General features: G+C 60.8%; 1 gene segment (V, D, J or C); it reads right to left on the reverse strand.

Annotated features, from left to right (window-relative positions):
* Positions 1 to 7,866: 7,866 nt before the first annotated feature.
* Positions 7,867 to 16,056, reverse strand: LOC133234041 (Ig alpha-1 chain C region-like). The segment is given in 7 exon segments: positions 7,867 to 8,316; positions 8,505 to 8,834; positions 9,015 to 9,320; positions 14,102 to 14,222; positions 15,140 to 15,244; positions 15,716 to 15,894; positions 16,038 to 16,056. Coding segments are annotated over 7 exon segments (1,455 nt in total).

The raw sequence follows: 16,056 nt of genomic DNA on the forward strand, positions 1-16,056 counted from the left end.
TGGAAATAACCACAGAGGCTTAGACATGTTTTTCAGTGTGGAACAAACAGCCATTTGCATGCCCTGCAAGGCTGAGTGTGCCCCAAATGAGTAACCTGGGGGAAACTGAGAGGGCCTCGCACCTGCCTGGGGGTGGGGGGATGGGAGGGTGGGGGCTGCAAGGGAGCAGGCCCAGGCCCCGGCCTGGCCTCGTGGCCCAGAGACCCTGGCACGGCAGCCCCCAGCCAGCCATCTCTGCCAGCTCAGCACTGAGCCCCCAGGGAAGCCCCCAGCAGCCCCCGGGTGGGGCCCCCAGAGGAGAGTGTGTGGCTCAGAGGCCTGCTCAGCCGCCCATGCCCTAGGTCAGCCAGGACACAGCACCCAGGGGCCCTGGGCAGTGGGAGGGCCCACAGGGTCTGGGCACCGACTCCGCCACTGGTATTAGAGGCCACAGCCAGGCCCAGTTCCTGGTGGCCATGGAGTGTCACTGGCTCTGGAGGGAGGTGCCTCTGAGGGACTGGTGCTGGCGGAGGCCTGGGTGTCCCCTGGCCTCGGTGACGGTGATGGGCAGACAGGAGGGCCTTTTGGCCCTGGCCGCCTGGCCAGCAACTTGGGCCGTGGCCGCAGAGGCTGTGTAGCCGAGGGGGAGGGTGATGTGGAGGCTGCGGCCGCCTGGTGGAAGGGCCGTGGTGCAGCTCCACACGGGCCCTCTGGCCCCGGGGACTGAGCAGCTGCTCTGAAAACGTGAAGAATGGGAGGGCACACAGTAGCTGAGGGTGCCTCTCCTTCCAGAAGGTTCCCAGTGACACGTGAGGGGTTGGAGGAGTGGGAGCCCTCTGTGAACCCTGATGGGATGGGGCCCCCACCCCACATCCCTGTCTCTGCCTGGACCCGGGTCCCTTCCCCACCCGGCTGCCCCGGGGACAGGGGTCCAGCTGCTCACGCCTGCACCTGGGGGCCGTCAGAGCAAACCAGCCCCCCAGCCCTGCCACCCTTCCTCACTGCTCCCCAACCCCGTTCATTGTTTCCCCGGCTGCTCACATGTCAGACCCTCTCTCAGACATCAGCTCCCGCACGGCCCCTCCTGGGCCCCCACCTGGAAATGGCCTCCAGAGCCCCATCTGTTGGCCTCGCAGCATCCATCACCACCTTCAGGCTAGGCTGGCTGACGGCCCAGCTCTGAGGACCTGTGAGAGCCTGCTTAGGGGGCAGCAGCCCCCAGCCCCGACTGTAAGCCCCTTGAGGGGGCCCTGCACCAGCCCGGGTCTTAGCCCAGGGGCTCAGGTCCCAGTGCCCCAGGGTCCCCAGCACCTCCCACCCCCTTAGATGGTGTCAGCCCCTCAAGGGGGCCCTGCACCAGCCTGGGTCTCAGCCCAGGGGCTCAGGCCCCAGTGCCCCAGGGTCGCCAGGCCTCCCCCCAGATGGTGTCCCCCCTACCTGCCCTATGCTCGGGGCCCATACAGGCCCAGACAGGCCTGTGGGCTTGTCCCCGAGGCCTGGAGGTCAGCACCCAGGGCAGAGGGCCAAGGGTCCCAGAGACCTCGGGGGTTTGACCTCAGAGGTGCGGGAGGGTCCCTGAGCCGCCCTGCCCACGTGCACTCAGGCCCTGCTCTGACCCAGGTCTCGGCCGCTCCCAGGCGCTGGCTGACCTCTGCCCCCACCCAACCCCGGGCTCCCGCACTGGCTGACACAGGCTCACCCTGGCAGACCCAGGTTGACCTTTGCTGAATCCTGGCTGACCCTGGGGTCTCTAAGGCAGGACCCTGGCTGATCCTGGCTGACCCTGCACCGTGTGTGTGTGTGGGGGGGGCCTTCCCTGGGCAGAGGGCACGTGCCCACCTCCCAGAAGAGACCCCTGAGGCAGGACAGCACACGGCTAGTGAGCGGTGGGGCCAGTGGACGCAGACACCTGGCAGGCCCTCAGCCCCAAAGGACATGACTGGGCCTGAGTGAGCCTGAGTGGGGCTCCAGGCACCCCAAGGGCCTGGGGTGAGGAGCATGTGGGTGCGTGTGAGTGTGTGAGGGGCTTGCACGGAGGTCTGTGCCCACCTCAAGGCCCTTTCTGTCTCTTCCTCTCTTGGCGTCTCTGTGTTTCTCTTTGGTTGGTCTATGCACCTCTCTGCCTCTCTGCCCCCGTCTCTCATGCCTCTCCCCGTCTCTGTCTCTTATGCACCTCTCTGCCTCTCTGCCCCTGTCTCTCATGCCTCTCCCCGTCTCTGTCTCTTACAGCCCTGTCCTTCTCGCTGACCCTGTGCCCTCTCCCTGATCCTTCTGAGCCCCTGTGTGAGAGAGGGGCCTTGCGGTGCGCCCTGTGGGCTGCTACTGTCTTGGTCTGAGGTCTGTGGGAAGCTGCTGGGGTCCCAGGGCTGAGCCCACCATCCACCCCTGGCTGTAGGGCCCACACAGGGAAGAGGAGGGATGGGGTGCATGTGATTTGGGACAGGCAGAGTCGCTGCTGGGCCCCATGGCTGGGCCCCATACCTGGGCCTGGCCCTGCCATGGGCTCAGCCAGCATGGGACCCACACCCTGAAGGGTCCTGTGGCTGGCAAGAGCACTCTGACCTGGCCCAGCCTGGGTGGATGCCAGAATAACCTGCAAATCCTGGTGGAACCCTGCCTGACCCTGGCCTGGCACTGTCCGACTGAGGGCTGACCCTGACTGACCTTGAGTTGACCCTAGCTGACTCTGACTGACCTAGAGCTAACTGACCTGACCCTGGTTGACCCTGGCTGATCCTGACTGACCCTAGACGGACCTTAGTTATCCTGTCTGATCCTAGGCTGATGTTGGCTATTAGCCAGTGATGGCTGATAGCCAGGATATCCCCTGTTAACAGATAACAGGCTATCCCCCAGCTGACCTTGGGAAGATCCTGGCTGATCCTAGGCCCGTGGGGGCTGGAGGGGGAGGGGACAGGGCCCTCTCCAGGCCTTGGGGAACTCACTGCCCCTGTAGGACTCCCCTGGGCTTTGGCCCCGGGCCCAGGCCCCAGGCCCACCTGGCCAGGTCTCGGTTTTGGGGCCCGATTCTCAGAAGAGCAGCCTGGCTGGGACACCTGGGTTGGGCTGTGCTCGCAATGACTCAGTAGCCACCTAGAGCTATTTTGGATGTTTCAGCAGGTGATGAGGTGCAGGGGGCTTGAGAAGAAAGAGAAAAACAAGAGGACACAAACACCGCTGCCTCCCCCACCCTCCCGCACCCCTGCACCCGAGCCCTCCCCCTCTGGTGACTGTGCCTGGCCACCCTAGTGGACGGGGTTCCGGTTCCTGGAGCCTGGGCCCTGGGCCAATTTTCTTTCCATCAGGGTGGCCTAGCATCTACAAACACCTCTGGACCCTGGAAGGGGTGAAGTCAGTGATGGAGCATCACCTCATTTCCATTCTGTGTTCAGACCAAGAGGATCTCCAGGAGCCTCAGGGTCCCTGGGAGGTTCTTTTCCTCCATGTGAGTCACTTTTTATAAAGTACAAGATCCAGGACCCACCCGGTGAGACCACGGCTCAGGATCTAAGATCAAGTGATGAAGCCAAAGAACAGGGGCTTCCTGATGAATGGACAGCATATGAGGCTAGAACCCAGGGATGAGGACCAGGGCCCAGCAATGAGGACCAGGGCCCAGCGATGAGGACCAGGGCTTAGTGATCAGGGCCAGGGCTCATGATCAGGGCCAGGACTCAGTGATCAGGCCCAGGACTCAGTGATCAGGCCCAGGACCCAGTGATCAGGCCCAGGACTCAGTGATCAGGACCAGGACCCAGTGATCAGGCCCAGGACTCAGTGATCAGGACCAGGGCTTGGTGACCAGGACCAGGACCCGGTGATCAGGACCAGGACCCAGTGATCAGGGTCAGGGCCCAGTGATCAGGACCAGGACCCAGTGATCAGGACCAGGGCCCAGTGATCAGGACCAGGGCTCAGTGATCAGGACCAGGGCCCAGTGATCAGGACCAGGACCCAGTGATCAGGACCAGGGCTCAATGATCAGGACCAGGACCCAATGATCAGGACCAGGGCTCAGTGATCAGGACCAGGATTCAGTGATTTGAACCAGGACTCAGAATCAGAACCAAGACTCAGTGATCAGGACCAGGGCTCAGTGATCAGGACCAGGAGTCAGTGATCAGGACCAGGACTCAGTGATCAGGACCAGGGCTCAGTGATCAGGACCAGGACCCAGTGATCAGGACCAGGGCTCAGTGATCAGGACCAGGACCCAGTGATCAGGACCAGGGCTCAGTGATCAGGACCAGGGCCCAATGATCAGGACCAGGGCTCAGTGATCAGGACCAGGACCCAATGATCAGGACCAGGGCTCAGTGGTCAGGACCAGGGCTCAGTGATCAGGACCAGGACCCAGTGATCAGGACCAGGGCTCAGTGATCAGGACCAGGGCTCAGTGATCAGGACCAGGACCCAGTGATCAGGACCAGGGCTCAGTGATCAGGACCAGGACCCAGTGATCAGGACCAGGGCTCAGTGATCAGGACCAGGATTCAGTGATTTGAACCAGGACTCAGAATCAGAACCAAGACTCAGTGATCAGGACCAGGGCTCAGTGATCAGGACCAGGGCCCAGTGATCAGGACCAGGGCTCAGTGATCAGGACCAGGGCCCAGTGATCAGGACCAGGAGTCAGTGATCAGGACCAGGAGTCAGTGATCAGGACCAGGGCCCAGTGATCAGGACCAGGACCCAGTGATCAGGACCAGGGCTCAGTGATCAGGACCACGACTCAGTGTTCAGGACCAGGGCCCAGTGATCAGGACCAGGGCCCAGTGATCAGGACCAGGGCCCAGTAATCAGGACCAAGGCCCAGTGATCAGGACCACGACTCAGTGTTCAGGGCCAGGAACTTGAATTCAGTTATTGTAGAGCTTTTACTTTATACTCTGTTTGATGAAGCATAGCTCTAGTCTTTGCCTAATATTTGGAGGGCAGAATCAGCTCATGATCCATCCACGCATCTGAGACCCTCCTTCATCCATGAGGCAGGCATTTGTGTCTCCAGAGCCTCTGCCCCTCTTCTTCCCTTCCCCTCATTCAGAGTCTGAAAACTTCTGCCTTTGGGATAATTTATTGCACCAGAAAGGAAGGCCTTTGTGGGTGGGCCTGTGACTTCTGACCGGAACTGATGTCTGTTATCCAGCTGGGCTCTCTGGAGGCTCCTCAAGTTTCTTCCTGCCAACACAAGAGGGATCAGGGCCTGGTGAGCTCCCAAGGTGGGCAGGGTCCTTGCCAATGCCCTGTGGCCGAGTCCAGGGATGGCCTGCCCTGGAGGGGCACACAGGGCCTGCCCCCGGCCTGCACAAGCCCCTAGTGTCCGTGCAGGCACCATCCCCCTCTGAGGCCAGTCCCCCACGGGGGAGGGACAGTCAAGCTCTGGTGAGGCTGGGCACTCCCACCCCTCAGCCCACGGCTCTGCTTCCTTGCCCACCTGCCCGGCTGGCTCCTGCTCAGTACTGGGGGACCTCCCGGCTGTCCGGCGTGGTCCGGATGCTCGTCACGGTCAGTGCTGTGCTGTAGAAGAGGCTCAGCAGGAAGAGGGTGAGCAGGGTGACGGTCGTGGGCCACAGGCTGGCCTCTGGGCTGTCCTCCTCGGGGCTGCTCTGCATCAGGTCCAGCACCAGCCAGGGCTGATGTTCTGTAAGACACAGAGGCTTTGCCAGGCCAGCGCCCTCCCTGCCCTGAGTCTCAGGAGGGTGCACTAGCAGCCAGTGCCCGGTCTCAGGACTGAGGCTGCAGATGCCCAGGGGAGGGGCCAGGACCCTGCAGCCCTGAAGACACCCGCAGAACTCCCGCCTCTGGGGTCTCAGGACACCTTAGGAAGAGACGTGGTAGGGCAGGAGGGTGGGCACAGCTCTGCTGCCCCAAGGAGAGTTAAAGACCACGGTCTCCCGACTCCCAGCCCTGCCTGCTTCCTCAGCAAGCCCTTGTTCTTGGGCCTTCTTGGCCTGGGCCCTGGGGGGCCAGAGAAGACCAGCCACGCCCGCCTGCAGGTGCTCCAGCTGGGGACATGGGTCTCGGTCTGTCGCTCAGTGTGCCGAGGGCTGGGTGGACAAGACCAAGGGGCTCTGTTGCTCTCCCGGGACACAAGGAAGGCCCAGGTGAAGCCCCAGCTCAGGTCCCAGGCCCAGGCCTTGCCTGTCAGGTGGGATCTGGACCTGCGTGTCATAGCTGACCATCCAGTCATCCATCCATTCATCCATCCACCTCTGCATCCGTCCACTATGCCCACCCATTCACCCGTCGACTCACTCACCCTCCCACCTGTCCATCCATCCATCTACCCATCCAGCCTCCACACACCCAGCTGTCTGTCTGTCCGTTCGTCCATCTGCTCGCCCATCTGTCTGTCTGACCATTCACTCACCCTCCCACCTGTCCATCCATCCATCTACCCATCCAGCCTCCACACACCCAGCTGTCTGTCTGTCCGTTTGTCCATCTGCTCGCCCATCTGTCTGTCTGACCATCACTCACCCTCCCACCTGTTGGTCCGTTTGTCCCTCCATCCGTCCTCCTGTCCACCTGTATGTCCACCCTTCCATCCGTTACATGTTCTCTCTGTGCTGTCTGCTGGCTCTACCCTCATCTGCTGACCCTTCCTCCTCCCCGTCTCTCTAGAAAGCTGCTCCTGTGGTCAGGTCCTGGCTCTAGGCAGCTGGTCCACCTTCTCTGTGGCAGCACTTCCCCATTGCTTCATCCATTACCCTTGGGGACTGACTCTTGAGAGGGGGGCAATGGCCAGCATTGGCAGGGGTCTCCAGCCCACCTTGGCCCTGGGAGAAGAGAGAGGCAGCCAGAAGGCCATGTCCCCTGGGGGGGCCCAGAAGGTGTCTAGACAAGAGCAGGGGCCCAGCTGCCCCCTTGTGGGGCCCTGGAGCAGGTGCCCCACAGCAGTCATGGCCTGTCCTCCTGGGCTCCATCTCCCCAGGCTTCCCTCCTGCCCAGAGCTCTGAGCAGAAGCTATCGAGGGTCCCTGGGTGGAGGTGCTGTCTTCTGACCCCTCCCTCTGCCCACCATACTGTCCATGGTGTGGGCCACACTTGGGCTCAGGAAGGGATGGGAGACTTGAATCTGGGGGCCAAGCAGGGAGCAGGTGCTGGGCTTCCGCAGTGGGTCCCTGAGCTGTGCCCAGCTGGACACACAGAGGGGCCTGAGGCCAGGAGGGGCCTGGGGCAGTGGAGCTGGGCCTGGGGAACTTCTGGGCGCTTGGGCGGGGACTCCCCTAGCCTTCCTGGAGCTGGGTCTGGGCTGCCAGCTTCCTGCACCTGCAGGGCTCAGGCGTGCATGTGTGCGTGTATGTACACAGAAGTGTGAGAGAGAGAACATGTGCATACCTGAGAGCCTGTGTGTGTGTGCATGCACCCCTGAGTACACATGCAGAGCAGTGGGGTGTGGGGTGGGGAGAGCTGTGCCTGGGGCTGGGGTGGCCCCTTTCTGTTCCGTCAGGAGTTCTCCTGTGCAGAGGGTGGTGCAGGGCCCCTGGTGTCCAGCCCTCTCTAAGCCTCTCCTCCTCCAGCCCCGTCCTGGGCGGGCTCTGGCTCCCCGCTCTGACTGGCTCGTGCCTGCCGGCTGCCCCTAGAGGCAGCTTCCTGAACTACAAGTGACCGAGTCACCCCTTCCCCACCTCGGGAACCCACCAGGCTGTGTCTGCTTCGCAAGGTTGGCCCTAGCTCAGCCCTCACTGCTGTGCTCACACCCATGTGTGCGCGCGCACACACACACACACACATGCACAGCCATGAAGGCATGTCCAGCGCCAGGCTGAGGGGACGCTGAGGCCTGGAGAGGGTTGGCGCTGTGGCTTTCCTCGTGGGACCTGCCCCCTCCCAGTGTGCACAGACCCTGAGGAGGAGTACGGACAGACAGGCGGCCACAGGGAAGTGCGGAGCTGCTTCAGGCGAGCACGGAGTTTATTCAAGAGCTGGGGGTGGGGCACTCAGTAGCAGACCCCATCCACCTCTGACATGACCACGGACACGTTCACGTGGGTGGGTTTACCCGCCAGGCGGTCGATGGTCTTCTGGGTGAAGGCCAGGGGCAGGGCCTCGTGGCCCACCATGCAGGAGAAGGTGTCCCCCTGCTTCCAGACCTCGGCGTCCACGCGTAGCACGCTGGTCACGGCGAAGGTGGTGACGCTCTGGCCAGCCTCGGGCAGGGGGCCCCAGGTCAGATACTTCTCGCGGGGCAGCTCTTGATTGCCCTGCAGCCAACGCACCAGCACCTCCTTGGGGCTGAATCCCCGCACCAGGCACGTCAGCGTCACCAGCTCGTTGAGGGCCAGCTCCTCCGACGGCGGCGGCAGCAGGTGGACCTGAGGCCGGAACGTGTTCCCTGCAGGGCAGAGGGGGGGTCAGGGGTCAGGGGTCTCACAGGGAGGAGAGCACCCCTGTCCCCTGGGCCCCCCATGCCTCAGTCTCCCTCTGTGAGGAGTGGGCAGGGCTGGAGAGGGAGGGGCAGGCTTGGGAGGGGGCCTTGTGTGTGGAGTGCCCAGCTGCCCACACGCAGTGGTCCAGGCCCACCTAAGTCTTTCTTGATGGTGGCGGTCAGTGAACTCTTGGACTCGGGGTGGGTGGCAGAGCAGGAGAAAGTCTGTCCACTGTTCCAGGGATCGGCACAGCCCGGCAGGACGCTGGACACGCTGTAGCAGCCACAGGAGTCACGCTTGGGCGACCCCTGGACGGCGGTCTTCCCACCTGTTGGGTTCCAGGTGAAGCTGGCGCCCTCGGCGCTTTTCAGGCCACTCAGTGTGCACGTGAGGCTGGCGTTGGAGCCCAGGAGCAGGTCCTCGAGGGCTGGTGGCTGCACGGACAGGCTGGGCTCGCAGTTCGGCACGCAACATGAACTTGAGTCTGAAAGAGAGGCGGGGCAGGTCAGTGCCCTCTGCCCACCTCCCCTGGCCTTCAGCACCAGCCCGGGCCCCTCATGGCACCCCCACTGGGGGCTCAACCCCCTCTTGTCTGAGTAGAGGAAAATGGTCCACACTGGGTCGGGGTGGGAGGACGGGGCCTCACCCCAGCCTGCCCTCTGACCTTGAATTATGCAGGGCACGGCCACGGTCTTGCTGGCTTTGGAGAGGTGCTGCACTTGGCAGGTCACGGACTGGCCTTTTGGGCACAGGCTGGCCGGCAAGGTCAGCTGGCTGCTCATGGTGTACAGGCTCCCGGCCAGCACGGCAGGGAAGTTCCTGACGGACACGCTGTCGCCATTCTGGTTCCAGGTCACGCTCAGGGGTGCCGACGGGAAGAAGCCCTGGACCAGGCAGCCGATGACCACCTGCCCGGCTGGGTCGTTGTTCCCAAGGCTCAGCGGGAAGATGCTGGGGCTGGTTTCACTCTCTGAAACACAGGGTGCGCTGTGAGACAGCAGCCCTCTGCTGACCGGACCCCTGACGGCCCCGCGGACACAGGGCGGCGCCCACCTTTCCTTCACACAGAGGGTGAGTGACTGGCCCAAGGTCGCTCAGCTTGTACGAGGTGCCCCTGGGGTCAGCAGTGCCCACCTGAGTCCAGGTGAGCCATTTCTGAGCATGCCCCTCAGGGCTCTAAGCATGGGGACCACACACGCTCTTCAGATGGGGCCTCTGGGTCAGGCCACTCCCGGGTGGGGGTCCTGGCTGACACAGGACTCTCTCACTGACCAGCTGAGGCTGTGGGCACTGTAGGAGCCTCAGCTGCCCTCTGTGTGGTGGGCCCAGCTTGCCCTCCCCCAGGCTGTGGGGGATCGTGAGAAGTAGAGAGCGGGCTAAGCAGAGACAGCAGCCTGGGCTTGCAGCTGAGTCTGTGGGGGCTTAGTTTGGCTGTCCTGGGGCTCCGGTGGGGAGAGGGAAGCCTGCCTTCTGTGTCCCCTCCCACTCCCTGGGTAATGTCTCAGTCACACTCCCCGCCCGCCCCCGCCCCCACCCCGACGAATCCCCCCACCTGTTCTCCTAAACCAGCAGTTGTCTTCCGTGGACTACGAGGGTTTTGAGGCTGGAAGCCCAGTAACAAATCAGTCCTTCGGGCTGCCCCCTGGATGGCCCCTACAGAGGGTGCGGGCTACACCTGTGTTTTCACAGTCCCCTTCCTGTCAACAGGTGAAGGCAGAGGGCAGAGCAGAGGTGCACCTGGGGCTGCGTGGCCCTTGTGTGCCCCCAGGAAACACGGGGTGCTATCTGGCTGGACAGCAGGGCTCTGGGAGCGATCCCTGCTCAACCCACGCCTCCAGGTCAACTCGGGCACTAGCCCAGGCAGCCACATTCAGCCCAGCCCAGCCCAGCCTAGATTAGTGCATTTTAACCCAGCTCAACCCAACTCGGCCCAGGTCAACGCAGTTAAAACCATTTCAACCCAGTTCAGCCCAGTTCAGTACAGCCCAGTTAATCTCAGCTCAGCCAAGAAGAGCCCAGTTTAGACCAACTGAGGGGGGAACAGGCAGGAGGGCTAGGAGTCTCCAGAGGAAATAGGCTGCAAGGGTCAGGCATTTTTTCTCTCTCTCAAGCGGCAGGAGGAAACAGACTACAAGCGTCAGATTTTTCCCTTTTCTGTACAAATTTAAAAGGAGGTTTCTTTCAAAATTCTGTGTTGCCATGACGACACCTGGTTCCACCTGAACTTAGCTTTTCTCAAACCTTGAGCTCACCAACGCATTTTCCTTATGGAAATGTTTTCCTTAAGCTGTGCTAATGAGCTATGTATTTACTCTAGACTCTGCAAGTCGGTTCCACCCAAGACTCAGAACCAACTTGACAAACCAGTATATTTTACCCATGCAAATACTGTCTTAAGCTATGTTAATGAGACCGTGTATCTGCTTGGAAACCTGCCTTTCTTTGATTCATGTCAATCGTTATATGGCCTGGGATGACTCGCTTTGTGTCAACATTGTCTCAAAATGCATGCTGTGGGTGAGGGGCCTGGTGCCAGTCTCTGAGTTTTGAGACATTTCCTTTCTCTAATTAACAGCCTCCTGATAGGCATATGACTTATTCCTAAAGACTAGCAGGGGAGCCCTCTTTCTGCCCCCTTCTGATGTCTATGTCAGAAGCTGTCTCTGTCTCTTTCATACTTTAATAAATCTTTATCACACAAAAGCTCTGAGAGATCAAGCCTCGTCACTGGCCCTGGATTGCATTCCTCTACTCTGGAGGCCAAGAATTCCAGCATCATTCATGGCTCAGCAACAACCTTTCAAGCTCAGTCTAGTTCAGCCCAGTTCAGCCTAGTTCGGCTCAGCTTACCTACCTCAGCCCAGTTCAGCCCAGCTCAGTCCAATTCAGCCCAGTTCGGCCCAGCTCACCCAGCTCAGGCCAGCTCAACCCTGCTCAGCCCAACCTAGGCCAGTTCAACCCAGTTCAGCCCATTTCAGCTCACTTCACCCAGCTCAGCCCAGTTTATCCCGGCTCAGCCCAGCCTAGCCTAGCTTAGCCCAGTTCAGCCTAGTTCAGCTCAGCTCACATATCTCAGCCCAGTTCAGCCCAGCTCACGCAAATCAGGCCAGCTCAGCCCTGCTCAATCAGCCTAGGCCAGTTCAACCCATTTCAGCCCAGTTCAGCTCAGTTCACCCAGCTCAGCCCAGCTCAGCTCATCTCAGACCAGTTCAGCTCAGCTCAGCCAAGCTCATCTCATCTCAGCCCAGTTCAGCTCAGCTCAGCCAAGCTCATCTCATCTCAGCCCAGTTCAGCTCAGCTCAGCCAAGCTCATCTCATCTCAGCCCAGTTCAGCTCAGCTCAGCCCAGTTCAGCCCAGCTCAGTCCAGCCTAGCCCAGTTCAGCTTAGTTCAGCTCAGCTTACCTATCTCAGTCCAGTTCAGCTCAGTTCACCCAACCTAGCCCAGCTCAGCTCCGTTCAGCCTAGCTCAGCTCAGCTCACCTAGCTCAGCCCAGTTCACCTAGCTCAGCCCAGTTCAGCCCAGCTCAGTCCATTTTAGCTTGATTGAACCCAGCTCAGCCTACTTCAGCTTAGCTCTACCCAGTTCAGCTCAGCTTGCCTAGACCAGCCCAGTTCAGCCCAGTTCAGCCCAGCTCACCCAGCTCAGGCCAGCTCAACCCTGCTCAGCCCAGCCTAGGCCAGTTCAACTCAGGTCAGCCCATTTCAGCCCAGTTCAGCTCAGTTCACCAAGCTCAGCCCAGCTCAGCTCATCTCAGCCCAGTTCAGCTCAGCTCATCTCAGCCTGGTTCAGCCCAGCTCAGCCCAGTTCAGCTCAGCTCAGCCCAGCTCAGTCCATTTTAGCCTAATTGAACCCAGCTCAGCCAGTTCAGGTCAGCGCTACCCAGTTCAGCTCAGCTTGCCTAGCCCAGCCCAGTTCAGTCCGGTTCAGCCCAGTCCAGCCCAGTTCACCCAGCTGACCTAGCTCAGGCCAGCTCAACCCTGCTCAGCCCAGCCTAGGTCAGTTCAGCCCATTTCAGCCCATTTCAGCTCAGTTCACCCAGCTCAGCCCAGCCCAGCTCAGCTCAGCTCATCTAAGCCTGGTTCAGCCCAGCTCAGCCTAGCCTAGCCCAGCTCAGCCCAGTTCAGCTCAGCTCAGCCCAGCCCAGCTCACCTAGCTCAGCCCAGTTCAGCCCAGCTCAGTCCATTTTAATCTAATTGAACCCAGCTCAGCCTAGTTCAGCTCAGCTGTACCCAGTTCAGCTCATCTTGCCTAGCCCAGCCCAGTTCAGTCTGGTTCAGCCCAGTCCAGCCCAGTTCACCCAGCTGACCTAGCTCAGGCCATCTCAACCCTGCTCAGCCCAGCCTAGGTCAGTTCAGCCCATTTCAGCCCAGTTCAGCTCAGTTCACGCAGCTCAGCCCAGCTCAGCTCATCTCAGCCCAGTTCAGCTCAGCTCATCTAAGCCTGGTTCAGCCTAGCTCAGCCCAGCCTAGCCCAGCTCTGCCCAGTTCAGCTCAGCTCAGCCCAGCTCAGCCCAGTTCAGCCCAGTTCAGTCCATTTTAATCTAATTGAACCCAGCTCAGCCTAGTTCAGCTCAGCTCTACCCAGTTCAGCTCAGCTTGCCTAGCCCAGCCCAGTTTAGTCCGGTTCAGCTCAGTCCAGCCCAGTTCACCCGGCTCACCTAGCTCAGGCCATCTCAACCCTGCTCAGCCCAGCTTAGGCCAGTTCAGCCCATTTCAGCTCAGTTCACCCAGCTCAGCCCAGTTCAGCTCAGCTTGTCTAGCCCAGTCCAGTTCAGTCCAGTTCCACCCAGTTCATCCCAGCTCACCCAACTCAGGCCAGCTCAACCCTGCTCAACCCAGCCTAGGCTAGTTCAGCCCAGTTCAGCCCATTTCAGCCCATTTCAGCCCAGTTCACCCATCTCAGCCCAGCTTAGCCCTGCTCAGCCCAGTTCAGCCTAGTTCAGCCCAGTTCAGCCCAGTTCAGCCCAGCTCACCCAACTCAGCCCAGTTCATCCCAGGCTAGCCCAATTCAGCCCAGTTCAGCCCAATTCAGCCTAGTTCAGTTCAGCTCACCTAGCTCAGCCCAGTTCAGCCTAGTTCAGTTCAGCTCACTTAGCTCAGCCCAGTTCAGCCCAGCTCAGTCCATTTTAGCCTAATTGAGCCCAGCTCAGCCCAGTTCAGCTCAGCTCATCCAACTCAGCCCAGTTCATCTCAGGCTAGCCCAACTCAGCCCAGTTCAGCCTAGTTCAGTTCCGCTCACCTAGCTCAGCCCAGTTCAGCCCAGTTCAGCCTAGTTCAGTTCAGCTCACCTAGCTCAGCCCAGTTCAGCCTAGTTCAGTTCAGCTCACCTAGCTCAGCCCAGTTCAGCCTAGTTCAGCCTAGTTCATTTCCACTCACCTAGCTCAGCCCAGTTCAGCCTAGTTCAGTTCAGCTCACCTAGCTCAGCCCAGTTCAGCCTAGTTCAGTTCCGCTCACCTAGCGCAGCCCAGTGCAGCCCAGTGCAGCCCAGCTCAGTCCATTTTAGCCTAATTGAGCTCAGCTTGCCTAGCCCAGCCCAGTTCAGCCCAGCTCGCCTAGCCAAGCCCAATTCAGGCCAGTCCAGCTCTCAGCTCCCAGCCCAGCTCAGCCTGCTGTGTATAGCATCCTGCTCTGTGTCTGGTGGGTGGCAGTCTGCCTTTCTTTTTGGAGCCTGTCCTCTGTCCTCCCACCCCAGGAGGCCATAGTATGCCCAACTACAGAGAAGACGACCCTCAACAGCTTCTGGGACCCACCTGCTCGTGGCTGCCCAAGGGTCCAGTGTGGCTGGGCGGGGCCCTTGCCTTCTGGCCATGTGGCCCCGCCCTGCAGGTCCCTCTGCTTGCCTGCCCCAGAGGCGCTGGAGTGGGTGGAGGCCTAGGCCTTGTCCAGGCCCTCCTGATGGCTGTGTAGTCTCAGCTGACCCTGCCCCGCTCTGGGCCATTTGGGCTGTTGGTGAGACTGATGCTGTGAGGGGCAGGCTGGGATCGGCTGCGTGACCCCATAGATGGGGTCACTCACCCACTTCCTGTCCCGCCAGTTGCGGCCGCTTGCCTTCACGTCATGTCTGGTCTGTGGTCTGGCTGTGGTGGGGCCAGGTGTGTGTGGCCTGGACTGTGGGACCCCCAGGAACTTGACCCTGGACTGAGTCCTTGTGGTGCAGAGGCAGGTGCCATGGGTGGGGGGGTCATGGCCCCAGGGGCTGTCCATAGGATGTGTGGGGGCCGAGGTGAAAAGAAGCTGAGGTCACAGTGGAAGAAGCAGGGGCCACAGTGCAAGAAGCAGAGGCCACAGTAGCCAGAGAGTCAGGGGCCTAGGATCACCGAGGGAGACGTGGTCCCAGAGTGGAGAAGAAGTGAGGCTGGAGGGAGAGGAGGCTGCACGGGTCAGCAGAGGCTGGAGCCCCGAGGCACAGGCACTTCAGGGTGGCCCCAGCGAGCAGGCCTCCTAGACCGTCAGGGTGCAGGGTGGCTTGTGGGGGTGGGGCCTCTCCAGCCTGGCCACAACGCTTCCTCTTCCTCCAGGAGTGGCGGGGTCCTTGACTGGAGCTGGGGTGTGGGGGTCACCCTTGTCTGGAGTCTGGAGTCCTGTGTGGTGGGGGTGGCTGACCTCCTGCCCCTGCTGCCTCCGCCCTATTTCCTGCCCAGGATTCTCCCACCAGCTGCCCTTCCAGCTGCCCAGGTGCTTGGACTCCCTGGTGACCCTCAGGAGGTGACCCCTGCCTGGGCACACAACGGGGCTGAGGGGCTTGGTTTGCATCTGTGTTCATATAAAATTTATTTGTTTATTTTTACTTTTGGCTGTGCTGGTCTTCGGTTGTGATGCGCGGGCTTTCTCTGGTTGCAGACAGCAGGCGCCGCTCTGACTGCGGCGTGCAGGCTCTCGCTGTGGCGGCCTCTCTAACGTGGAGCGCGGGCTCTGGGTGAGCTCAGCAGGCGCAGCTTGTGGGCTCTAGAGCCCAGTAGTTGTGGCTCACGGGCTGAGTTGCTCTGCGGCAGGAGGGATCTTCCTGGACCAGGGATCAAACTGGTGTCCCCTGCATTGCAAGGTGAATTTTAACCACTGGACCACCAGGGAAGCCCTGTTCCTTCATTTCTTCACACACAGAAGGTTCTGGAGCAATACAGGGACCAACAGTCCCCTCCTGGAAAGAACACTATTGTGGGGAGAGTGGCTGGCAGGTGGAGATGTTGGGCCTCAGAGGGAGACTGGCTTTTCCCTGGGGCAGGGGTGGGGCCGGGAGGGTGGGAGGAGATGGATGGAGGAAAGGGAGCCCAGGGCAGCATGCCAGGTGGGCACATACACCCTGGCTTAGTTTAAGGACCTCTGGGGTCTATCATGAACCCTGGGTCACCCATAGTGCCACCCACAAGGGACATTTCCTCCCAGGCTGCCGGCTGGCCTTTGGTCCACTCCATGCCCACTGTATCAGTGGTGTCTGCATTGCAGATGGCTGGCTCCAAGAATCCTTCTTCTTGCCTGTCCTCCGGTGCCCAGGGCTCTGTGCCTTGTGGGGGTCCTGTGTCCCTCATGTCCTCTGGTGCTGTCCCTGAGAGAGCCGGAGGAACGGGACTCAGGATGTGTGGTCACATGTGGCCTGGCGGGCATGCAGGAAACAGAGGAAGGTGGTGGGTGTTTTGGGGGCCACCCTCTCCAGCATCCTGTGCCCCCATACAGACAACACTACCCTACCAAGGTCACAGATGGGCAT

Source organism: Bos javanicus, chromosome 21 (assembly GCF_032452875.1).
Source record: "Bos javanicus breed banteng chromosome 21, ARS-OSU_banteng_1.0, whole genome shotgun sequence".
Classification (NCBI taxonomy): Eukaryota; Metazoa; Chordata; class Mammalia; order Artiodactyla; family Bovidae; genus Bos; species Bos javanicus.